Raw genomic sequence first — 12,516 nt, 5'->3', positions numbered from 1 at the left:
GCATCCGCAGCGAAGAGACCGTGTCTTGCCGAGGTAAGTTTCTTTGCAGCCTCTCTTTTATTGTTTTGAGCCTTTGAATGTGTATAGCGTGCTCCTTTCAACTGCTTCGCATGCCTTCATTTTGTCTTCGCATTGCCCATTTGAGCTGCACTTTGGAGTAGCTGCCTCAATCTCTTTCGTGTATCCCTTCTTTTGCTGAGTATATTTAGTTCCAAATTTTAGTTCAAATGCCCAGAGCCGATTTTAGCAGCTCCATTTCTTGTATTGTTCTTCCCAAACTCAGTGGCTACTTTCTTAACTCCACAGCTATTGTCTTCTACGAGAAAAACGCAGAACATGGCGGATACAACAAAGCACAAGCTCGTGGTTTGGGTGACTAACATGGTGGAGTTAGTTGCTTTGATCGCATCGAGCGTGGAGAGAAGCGGCAGTGAGAGTGGCTCCTTATTGCTGCCCTTTTTTGCGACATATTCTCCGGCGAGACGTGGCAAAGTTCGGTGGCGATGGCTACACGAAGCGGCGACTTCCAGAGAGAGAAAGAGATGGTGTTTAAACGGTAGTCCTTATTGATTTCAAAGCAGCAGCATCGAGTAATGATGGTGAGCCAAGGGTCGATGCGGCGTTTAACCGAGGCAGCAGCTGCGGCAACGTAAGGTCTTGCAGTTGATGGCGACGGTTTAACGTGGAGACTCCGGAGCCGATGACGGTGTTCGCCTCACCATTTTCAGAGTTGGCGATTTCGTTTTGGAGAGGTTGTTGAGCGGAAGAGAGCAGCGCTGCTGCTGAAACTCTTGCTGTCGACAAAGGTGGTCAGCGGCGGGTTTGGGCAGAGGCGACATGAATACTCCAGCACCAACAGTGAACCAAGGCGTCTGTGCGGCGGTAGCAGTTGCTGGCGAAGGGATTGGAGTTTGTTGGGGTCGGGCTTGGTCGTGGTGACAGCCGCCGTGGCCGGCGAGGTTGCAGTTGGCGCGGCGGCCGTTGATGATCGGAGTGGGGTCCTCGCACGCTTTCTTGGCCGCATCGGCGTCCTTGAAAGTGATGAAGCCGTAGCCCTTGGATCGGCCGGTGAGCTTGTCGGAGATGATGGCTTCGAGAATGTCGCCGTATTTTTCGAAGTGGTCTTTCATGGCTTCCTTGGGGGTCTCCCAAGCGAGGCCGCCCACGAAGACTTTGGTGAGAGAGAGAAAAGAGTAGTTTTAGAGAGAGAGATGACTGATGGGCCTTTATTATTTGGCCCATTTTCCTTATAATTAGGTCCAACATAAGTCAAGCCCAATTTTCGTTTTTCTTTTCCTTTTTTTTTTTTTTTTTTTTTTTTTACAAGTAAATTCCCAAGTTTTTGAATATTGCTTATGTTTTCCTTGCAGTTAATAGCGATGAGAGTTTGGCGATAACAATCTTGGGGGGTCATGTTCAAGACTGGCGTAGTCTCCTTAACCAACTTCATGGAAGATTTTGCCCCAAACGAGATGCTTTGAGTATTTGCAAAGTTCGGAATCTACTGTCATTTTTTTTTTTTTTTTTTTTCAGTCTTGACATCTCCATCAGCCCGTCTAAAGACCATCCTCAGAGAGTTCATCTAAAAAATCTGGCAGCAACACATCTAAGACCTTATTTGAGTGATGTTTACTTTGCACTTCAGGTGGCTCAATTGGCTTTTAATCAGATTTCGGGTGCGCTCGGATCTGGGCCATTGTGAGTCCACCATTTGAAGATTGATGGTTACATCTTCTATCTGCGTGCATCTGAGCAGGCTCGATGACTCAATGGTATTCTATTATGTCTGGTGAACATGTGTTTCAACTCCACGAGCGCATTCAACTTTAGCTTGGAGAGAAGTGAATTTGTCGATGCATAGCCGACCTCAATGCCAGATGACTCAATTCTTTGACAGGTCTTGGGTGCGCTCAGGCCTGGGATTGTTTGAATCTGGTTTGAGTGAGGTTGTTGTTATGTTTTGGCATCTCACGAAGTTGGGAGAATTCTGCACAACGGCTCGAGAAGATTGAGTATTTTCTTCTTGATGCTTAAGCCAAGGAGAATGAAGCCATCGTCCGAATTGCTTTGATCAAGGAAGTGCTTGCTATGATAGAGAGGTGGAAGACAGAGATGACGTTGTCCTTCAAGCAAGATAGTGCCTCCTTTCATATTGTCCGAGGTGCAATCCCAGAATTCAAAAGAGATTTTGACAAACATAAAGTTGCACATGTTGATGAGGAAATGCTGCGGAATTTTGAAGACTTCAGAGTCACTTTTGATCTCTGCTCAGAGAACTTTGGAGGATCAAGACCCATTTGCTTAGTATTGGTGCAAACCGCAGTTTCTATCATTTCTCTCTTGATGATTCTTATTTGGTTTGTGATGGATATTTTGACATCTTCTCCAAATGCTTGTGCTTCTTTTGATGGCTTGATTTTCTTCCCAATTTGAGACATATTCGGCTTCACATAATCAACTTAAATCATAACTTTGATGATATAAATTGAAAAGAGCCAAACACAACTTATGACTGAACTTAGAAATTATCTAAGCTGCCTACGTACCCTTTTGAAAGGGATCAAGTCAAAACGTAGTTCATATGATCAACATGTGTTTGAGATTGGGTGCCGTGCACAGTTTATACTCATGCGGGCCAGGAGTAACATGCAGTTTAGGCTCGTGCGTCAAGGAGCTGTCTTCATATGCTCCATTTTGTTGCTTTTCTTCATCTGACTCATTTTTTGGCTTTTCTGCTTTTCTATTTTTTTTTTGGCTTTTTATGCTTTCCATTTTTTTTTTTTGGCTTTTCTATTTTTTTTTTTTTTGAACTATATACATATGCACATGCTTCAACTTCTACCACCCTTCAAGGATAGTAGTACTTCAAGAACTTTCCGTTGAGAGTGATAACAATTGGCCTCCTTGCAGCGAGGGTCATGTCTCCAATTTGAAAAGAGGGCGCTCGCACTGCTTTGTTGAAGGATCTTGAAGGAAGAGCTTGATAGTATTCCAATTTTTGCTGGACTTCTAGTCTCTCTTCATCCAGAGTTTCCAGTTCTTTGGGGCTTAAGTGCGAATTCTCTTCTCCAACGACCATTTTCTCGCAGGAGGTGATATGGTTTGCTGTGACAACGTCTTCATCTTTTTGGCGAGGATCTTTGCAATCAAAACACGTCATTATGCTTTCATTTCTCTGGCGTATGAAGGCTATATTCTCTGCAACGCTTGTTGTGATAACGCCACTTCTAACGAGACTTGCAATTTCACGACGCACTTGACTTTGAGTAGTATGAGGAAGAGGAACTGGATTACTAGCACTATTAGTAGTGTAGTAAGAGGAAGCCACACTTTCTCTATCTTCTTGATCTATGGCATCTCGTGTGAAGATGGTGGTCTTCATTTGAGCTTTCATTTTTTCCCACATGACATAATCAAAGTGGTGTATCTTTTCATTCGAGGAGGGATCAAACTTCTCCATTTCTTTGTTATGTGCAGTTCATCACTCCCTTTTGTTTTGCTTCGTTTCCATGATTTGCCTTTGCCAAGTCTTTTAAAGACAGATACTTGTTGAGCTTCTCTTCTACCCATCCTATTGAAAATAGAAACCCTTTGGGTTCTCCGATTGCTTGTAGATTCCAGGATTTGCTTGGTGCAAGCATAGTTAGCAGTGGCTCTCTTGATGGCAATTCGAATGGGGCTTTGCACTGTATATCCCAAACCTGCTTTGGAGTTTTGGCCTGCGTTATCAGTCTTTTCCAAATGAGACCTTGACATAGAGCTTTCTTGAGGATTGTATCCAGCATTCACGAGGAGTTTATATGCCTTCGGACCAAAGTGCTTTGAGAGTTCTTTGTTTGAGAGATCTTCATGCTCTGTGACGCCACTTTGCTTTGGTCGGACAAACCCTTCAAATGGTTGGAGAATTGGCTTCTTGGCATCAATCTTCGTTAAAGGCATGGTGAATCCTTCCATCTTTAGAAAAGATTCTTCCTTCTTTTTCTCCTGGCAAGATCTCAACTCGTCATGTGATGTATCATCTTTCACCATTGAGACTTTGGTTCTTTCCAAATAGAACTTAGCATCAGCAAAATGTGATTCTGCTTCCGTAAACGGCTTTTGATCACCAACCACTTTTCTTATGGCACCATTTTGATAGTACTTGAAGCATTGGTGCAATGTAGAAGGAACAACACCATTTTCATGAAGCCATGGTCGACCCAGAAGCATATTATAGGATGTCTTGGCATCGATAACATGAAGCAACGCTGTCGAATCCATGTCCTGCATCAGCAATCGCAACCTTATAGTTCCAAGAGCTCTTTGCCCTTCATGATTGAAACCTTGGATCATTAATCGACTGTTTGACAGCTCATCTACTTGGATTCCCAATTGCTTCAAAGTCCTTAGTGGCAAAATATTGACCGCCGAGCCTCCATCGATGAGAATTCGATTGACCTTCTGCTCCTGTGTATAACAACTCACGAACAATGACTTGTTATGAGGTTCAGATCCAAGCTGCAAGTCTTCATTGGAGAATGTGATTGCCAATGCATCATCGTCTTCATCCGTATTTAGCTCAGGTTCTTCATTTACTTGATTGGATGTATCATACAGAGCTCCAATACCTTCTATTATGTCATTCAAGTCGGTGGAGACCATATTTACAGCAGTATCATCTTCTTCAAGAGATATTTTCCCTTCTCGAGCTAACCGCATGACCCTGTCTTTGAAGATGAAGCAATCATGTATGGGGTGCCCAACCAGACGATGGTATTTGCAGTAACTTGGATCATCTGTCCTCCCTGCTTCATTTGGTCGCTTCATTTCTGGCAACTCGATAAGCTTTTCTTTGAGCAGGTCATCAAAAATTCCTGAAACATCAGAGTCTAAGAAAGGGTATTGCTTTTGTTGCATTTCTTTCAAGGTAGATCTTCTTTGCCCCAAGTCCCGGGAAGAGTTCTGATTGTCTCGTAGAGTGTTCTGGTTGCCTTCTTGTCCAGCTTCTCTCTTTAAGAATTTCACCGAAGTTGCCTTAATCGCCATGGATTCCTTATTTGGTGCTTCATCAGATGATTTGCTTCCTTTCTTGAATTCTGGCTTGAATTTGCGAGGTTCTCGGATGGGTGGTCCTTCGATCCCGCTTGCCATCATGCTCAACTCCATATCATGCGCTCTTGTAGCAAGTTCTTCGAATGTTCTAGGCTGGATTCCTCGCAAGATGTATTGCAAACCCCAATGCATCCCTTGAATACACATTTCGATGGCAGATGATTCAGACAATCGGTCCTTGCAGTTGAGACAAAGGTTTCTCCATCGGTTGATGTAGTCAATGACTGGCTCTTCTTTGAATTGACGCGAACTTGTGAGCTCCACCATGCTGACAGTTCTTCTAGTACTGTAGAAACGGTTGAGAAATTCATGCTCCAATTGCTCCCAGCTGTCAATTGAGTTTGGCTCCAAGTCGGTGTACCAATCAAAAGCATTTCCCTTCAATGAGCGAACGAACTGCTTAGTTAGGTGATCTCCATAAGTACCAGCATTGTTGCACGTCTCAATGAAGTGAGCCACATGTTGTCTTGGATTTCCTTTGCCATCAAACTGTTGAAATTTTGGTGGTTGATAGCCAAGAGGCATCCTCATACTGTCAATTCGCCGAGTATATGGCTTGGAGTAAGTCAACGATGATTTGGAGCTTCCACCGGAGTTATTCTTCATTGTTGCTTCGATGAACTCTTTGAGTTGGTCAATGGGAATGAGGCCACCAGACGAGAAGAGAATGTCTTTTCCTGAAGGCCTTTTTCCATCACTCTTTGATTTGTCTTTGGAGATTTCTTCATCGTTATTCTTTCCATCTTCTTCGCTTTCTTTGCCTTCCCTATCGTTGTTGGCGTGGCTTGAATCTCCTTTTTCTCCTTTGAGCTTTGCAATCTGGGCATCTTGCTCTTGGATGTGCTTGGTTAGAGATTCAACCATCTTTGTCAAGTTCAAGAGTTGTTCCTCCATGGTGGAAGTGTTTGTCATCATGACACTTGCATGGAGTTGATAATTTTCAGTGGGAAACATGAAGCTTCTCTCAGAGTTGTCATCTTCTTCATGTATAGATGGAAGGCGGGAGGTTGACTTGGACACCTCTTGCATCAATTTTGCTTTGCTCCGCGTGATCATACCGATGCTTTCCGAAGAACTTTTAGATGAAGTTGAAGCAGTTGTATTTGGTTGATTGGACATTGTTCAAGATTTTTGGTGAAGAGTAGAGATGAGAGGTAGAGATGTCCCACTGGGCGTGCCAAAATTTGTAAACACAAATTTTTGTATTTCAATTTGATAAAATACAAAATGCGTTACAAGGATAATTTGATAGAATTTGATAGAGTTTATGCGGGTTGTAATCTCTAGTTAATCCTCTGATTTTTCTCTTCCATTTGATTCTTGAACAAACTCAAAGGTTCTTGAAATACTTGTTTTGATGACGCCAATCCAAAGGACTTAAGTCATGATTTTGGATTGAACGTTGAACTTGATTTGATTTGAGAAGAACGTCCTTAGAATTTTGTAAGAACGCCTTGAAGCTTTCGAACTTGATTTGATTTGATTTGAAGAACGTCCTTAGAATTTGTAAGAACGCCTTGAAGCTTTGGGACTTGGTTGATTTGATTTGAGGAAGATCGTTCTTGGAATTTGTAAGAACGCCTTGATCACTTGAAGATTTGAAGGTTTGATCACTTGAAGATACTTGAAGAATACTTGAAGACTTGATAGAATTCTTGAAGACACTTGAAGATTTGAACGCTCAAATACTTGAAGATTCGAAGGATACTTGAATGTTGCCTTGAAGATCTTGAAGATTTGAAGGATACTTGATGAATACTTGATACTTGATAGAATTCTTTGAACTCCTCAATCTTCCACTTCAACTTGTGATACTAGAGAGAATTCTTTATGCTCTTCGATCTTCCGCTCCTTCGAGTTGTTATAATGAGCACCCCAACACCTCTATTTATAGATTTTAGAGATGGGCTTCGTGGGCTTTATAGGCTTTGGGCCTCCATGCATGGGCCTTAAGTGGCCAATAAGCCCATTAATTCATTATATTAAATATTAATCATATATATCTATTTAATTAGGAATAAAATCCCATTTAATAAAATAGAAAATATAATTGAATATTTAATTCATGAATTTACACGTGGCACGATTTAATTTGACGACAAATTTAATTGCCTACACACCCAAAGTTTCGTATGTTCTTATCACTTTATCAGTTCAGAATCGATTTCAGATATATATTTGTGCCAAACAATAACGCGGTGATTTTCGACTGTTTTTATTTTTATTTTTATTTTTGAGAACTTCCGGTTATCACAAAGATTTCGTCTGTTCCACTGGCGGAGTTATGTAAGGGCTATGGTGGGCTGAAGCCCACTCCCAACTTTATTTTAAAAAATATTTTCTATTATTATTCATAAATAATTAATAATTAACCCCACCCGTTAATTGAAAAAAATATATTCTTTTATTAATTTCATTGCATTATTCGTGTCAGCTATTTTTGGTTCTGATACTATTTTGTATTGTAAATTATGATTATGATTAAAGGGTGGTTAAACAGAAGCTATGACAATTAATTTTATATCAATTCTTCTATTTGTTGGTATTATGTGCATTTTATTTAATTTTGTAAATGTAGATAATTGATTAATGAGTGGATAAAAGACAATTTGGTTGTATATATTGAGAAGATATTGCAACGTTTTCAATCAATGAATACACGTCGATCGAAGCCAATTATCATTGTTTTCTCAAACGAAAACAACTCACTAAGTAATTTATTTATTTTTTAGCAGATAGCTCACTAAGTATTTAGTCTTAAGTTATTTGTAATGTATTGAAACTATATAATTTATGAAAATATCATTTATTATTATTGTGCTTGTTTTTTAAGTAAAAATGTCTAAAACGCACGAAATACCCGAAAAAAAGGGTACCTACCGCCCCCGAACCTCTGTAGAAGCTTAGCCCCCTAATATAAATTTCTGGCTCAACCACTGGTCTGTTCGTATGTTCTTATATATGACGTAAAGATTTATTAGTGCGTAAAATTAAATTGATTCTTTTGATGGTTTATTAAGATTTTACGAACATGACTTTGAAGATATAGAGCTTAATTTTATCTGCCATAATTTGGAGATGGTAGTTTGCCCATTAGAAGGCTGAAGGTCTCACATCCTCGCCAAAGTAGATACCATCAAGACCATTTGGATTCCTTTTCTTTATAGCTTACTTCAAACGAGCTATTCTCTTTCTCTTTTCTTTCTTATGTTTAATACTTTGATGTTTTGCCGAAGCTGCTGTATGTGAGACATAATGTTTTTGGTTTTGTTTTGAGGTTAATCCGTTGAAGTGGTGGCCGCTGAATTTCAATATTTCGAAGACCCATCAGGAAGGGCACGATGGCCATTATTGAATTAATAGAGGATATAAACGTAAATATTTGTGAATTAATCTAGAAGATAAAAGTTTGTATCAAACACCGAACTGTTTTAATCGATCAAACGGAACTTTAGATTATTCACCTACATTTATCTGCAATGGCCCAACTTCACTATCAAAGGGAGCTTTAATTATATTATTATATATTGGCTAATTATCTCAATAATCATAACATTACGATGATTTTGCGATTACAATATGGGCTTATTAACCATTTCAATTGCAACACTACCTCAAGCGATTTTGCAATTACAACCACTTCGAATTTTTATAGCCGAATATTATCATGTCCATGCAAGTGTCCACTTATACACGTTTAGGTTGTATTTGATAAATTTTATAGGAGGTGTTTGGTTTGAGTGACAATGATTAATAAAATAATTCATTTTAATTAAGTGTTTGATTTGTATGATTGAGTTCATGATTAATAATCCGACTCGCATCCAATCATCCAATTGAATGCTTCATATATACCTAAATTATTAGAGTCGTGAAGTAGTACTTACAATTATTTCAAATCTATATTAATTTGCTTCCAATAATTACAAGAGAACTTATGAGTTATGACTAATTAACTACAATTTAAACATAATTAATGAATTCTTAATATATAAAATTAGCAAGAGACCTTACATAAGTGCAATTTCCGTTAGTTAAATTAAAACACGGTGACCAATTTCCGTTCCGTTAGTTAAAATTAGCTAGAGACCTCTTCTTTTTTTTTTTTTTTGAATAAAATAAGAAATCTATAGAATAATAAGGAAATATTCAAGTAGGGTGAGGATATAGAAATCCATCAGAAAATTGGATATGATTACATCAAAGTATCAGACGATCGTCGTGAGATATTATAATCCAACTACATCATTTGGCTCCCAAGAATTGATTAAGCAAACAAAAATAAAATAAGGAAAATATGAGTATTCATTTTATGAGATTCATGTACCGAAAGAATAGAGATGTGGAGTGGCGCTAGAGTAACTCAAGAAACAGTGGAATCCATTTTCTGTTCCATTAGTTAGTCGTCGTCATCATCATAAGTGTAATTAAATCATAACTATAATTAAAGCATAATTAATAAACTTTTAATATATTCAAGTAACTAATTACTGCAAGAGACCCTTATAACTACAAGTGGCCAAACTCTAAAATTAAGACACCATCAAGGTATAACCTTTAATTATAACTAAGTTAGCAAACTCCTAATAAAACATAATTAATGATATAAAATCTAGGTTACGAACATCCAAACCAAGTTCAAAGTTCAGGATAAGCTATATTGATATATAATTTCACCTACCTATAAATATATAAAGCTAAAATAGTCAAAAAGTAGTAGTATGAAAGGACAATTAACTATATAATTAAAAATAGTAAATAATTTACCTCTTTCTTCACAATCTTGACAATTCGATTAAATTATCACAACTCAATTCATCAGCCAAAAAATATTGAGAAATTTGTGTATTTTAGTGAACTTGATAATATTGACTATTGAGAGTGAATACTATTTCAAATGATATTTTTTTGTTTTGTTATATAGAAATATGCTTGGTTTAATTATTAATTATCCATGTCAAATTATTACTACACCACACTATCTGTATAAAGTAAAATAATTGATCAATTAAAGTCAAAGGAAATTGACAGCACAATTGACGTAAGATAAGAGAAATATCATTCAGTGCAATCAATTGCATGTGTTAGAACTTGGAAGACAAAAAGAAGTAAAAAGAAAAAAGGAATAAATGAACTCAAGAAGGAAAAGAAAAAAGAAAAAATGAAAGCTAATAAGAAAAACAATTTTTATTATGCAATTGAATTGAAAACATGAAATTTAAAGTTGATTAGTGGGCCACTTTTAAAATTGAGTAGTTTTTTTGCACATATTGTAGAAGGTGGATATTCAGCAGATGAGATTTTCTGTCCTACAATTTAGTCGTGTACCATTCTTAATTTATGATAATTTTTAATTATATATATTTTTAATTTTAATTTAATATGCTTTAATATAATAAAAAGATAATTAACAAGGGTTCACTTGTCCAATTAGGGTTTATAAACCCTCTTTAATAAGGTTCATTCTGAAGAGCCCATTTCAAGCGATCATCTGAAGAAGTTCATTCTTTGAGTTCCTCTAAAAACAAGGCAAGGATACAGTTAGAAATATTTGGATTCTGGTAAAACCAGCTACTTAGCAAAGGAAAGTAGACTCAGAAGTAGATCTTGAAAGAGCTGCCTAGCTCAAGATAACAAGGCTAAAGAGGGAAGCCAATCCAACGTTATCTTCATCTTCCCACGAGTCAAAGTCAAAAAGACGCTTCGAATATTTTTCTTTTTCTATTGAATCTTATCTCTTAGAAAGAAAGAGACTTTCATTTTTTTATTGAATTTAATGAAAAAAGATAAATGGCCCGACGAATAGCGCTGTTGGCGGTAGTACCAATCTCCTCCGTAAGTCAGCCTGAGAATAATTAACAAGGATTCACTCGTCCAATTAGGGTTTATAATTATTTTTTTATATTTATTTGAATTAATAATTGATTATTTGGGTTAATTAATTCAAAGTTAAGGTATATAATTTTTTTAAAATTTTACTTCCTCCGTCCCGGCTTTTGGTATCCAGTTGAGAACGACACGGGTTTTAATAAAGTGATTGATGTGTTGTGAGTGGAATAAGGATCCCACATTTTATGTAAGAGTTAAAATAATTAAAGTGGAGTAAGGGCCCCACCTACTTTGACCAAAAATAGAAATGATACTAAAATGTGGGACGGTCAAAAAATGAAAGTTGGATACTAAAAGCTGGGACGGAGAGAGTAATTTTTAATGATAAATATTAGTCAACAAATAATTATAAAATGGTATACAATGATACACACTAAATTATGGGACGAGGATCTCATCCGGGATATTTAGTGTACTTGAAGACTTGAAGTTACTAATTTTGTACTCCCTCCGTCCCAATAAAAGTGGCCACCTTTCTATTTTGGTTTGTCCCACTAAAAGTGGCCACTTTCCTAAAATAGAAATATTTACTTTAATTAAATCATATTAATTAATTTAATTAAAGATTCTAACTAAACCTAAACACTACTCAAATAAACACACACACACACAATACACACAAACACACGCACACTCGGCCGCTGCCCCCATCCCGCTTTCTTCTTCTCTGTCTTACTTCTACTCCAGCGAACAACAGCGGCGCCGGCCGCCGCCCCATCCCCGATCTCCTTCTCACTCGTCTCTGCTCTATCCCTCTCTCTCGTTGCGTTCACACACACCCTGAAAGCGTCGTTTCACGCACACAGACGCACAAATCTGAGGGTGGCCGGCGGCGTGGTCGCCTAGATCTGAGGGCGGTCGGCGGTGGTGGAGGTGATTTGGTGGTCGTGATTTGGGGGTCTGGTTTGGGGTTCGTGATTTGGGGGTCTCAGGGTGGTCTGTGGGGCCATTTGCGCCGCTGCCTCAAACTCTGAAAATCCGGCGAGTCGCGCCGGTCTTCTTCTTCCCAGTTTGAATCCGCCGCCGTCGTCAAAGTAAGCGATGAAGATCTGGCTCTTTGTCGTCGAATTGATTTTGCTAAAAAAACCCCTCATATTTGGGGATGATTTGTGTTGATTTTTTTGTCGATTGGGTATGATTTGTGCTGATTTTTTGTCGAATTGATTTTGCTCAAAAAACCCCTCATTTTTTGGGATGATTTGTGCTGATTTTTTTGTCGATTGGGGATGATTTGTGCTTATTTTTTGTCGAATTGATTTGGCTAAAAAACCCCCTCATTTTTGTGGATGATTTCTGCCATCGTCGATAAAGTTTGATTTGGGGAGGATTTCAGGCGGCTGGCAGGACGGCGACCGCCGGCGCCGGTGCCACCGTCGCCGGTGCCCAAGTGCAGGGAGAGGAGGAAGGAGAAGTTAGACTGAGGATGTCTTAATTAACTCCTTAATTTTGATGCACCACAATTAATTAAACATAACTATCTTCTTCTTAATCTCCGTGCCCAAAAGAAAGGGGCCAATTTTATTGGACGGACGGAGT

The 12,516-nt window shown here is 38.4% G+C and overlaps 1 protein-coding gene and 1 non-coding gene across 2 annotated transcripts; both read right to left on the bottom strand.

Moving 5' to 3' along the window:
- Positions 1–677: 677 nt before the first annotated feature.
- Positions 678–1,130, bottom strand: LOC130993088 (uncharacterized). Its single transcript, XM_057917812.1, has one exon. It carries the CDS (start codon positions 1,128–1,130, stop codon positions 678–680), a length of 453 nt encoding a protein of 150 aa, XP_057773795.1.
- An 8,133-nt stretch (positions 1,131–9,263) lies between these two features.
- Positions 9,264–9,347, bottom strand: LOC130996367 (small nucleolar RNA Z161/Z228). The gene has a single exon (XR_009092549.1). It is a non-coding gene; the product is annotated as a small nucleolar RNA Z161/Z228 (small nucleolar RNA).
- Positions 9,348–12,516: the final 3,169 nt, after the last annotated feature.

The sequence above is a fragment of the Salvia miltiorrhiza genome, chromosome 7 (genome assembly GCF_028751815.1).
Source record: "Salvia miltiorrhiza cultivar Shanhuang (shh) chromosome 7, IMPLAD_Smil_shh, whole genome shotgun sequence".
NCBI lineage: Eukaryota > Viridiplantae > Streptophyta > Magnoliopsida > Lamiales > Lamiaceae > Salvia > Salvia miltiorrhiza.
The sequence above is the reverse complement of the archived record's forward strand: the minus strand, read 5'-3'. Positions and strand labels throughout refer to the sequence as shown.

Excerpts from the sequence above, each read along its gene's own strand:
- LOC130993088 (XM_057917812.1), bottom strand. The coding sequence starts at position 1,130 with ATGAAAGACCACTTCGAAAAATACGGCGACATTCTCGAAGCCATCATC.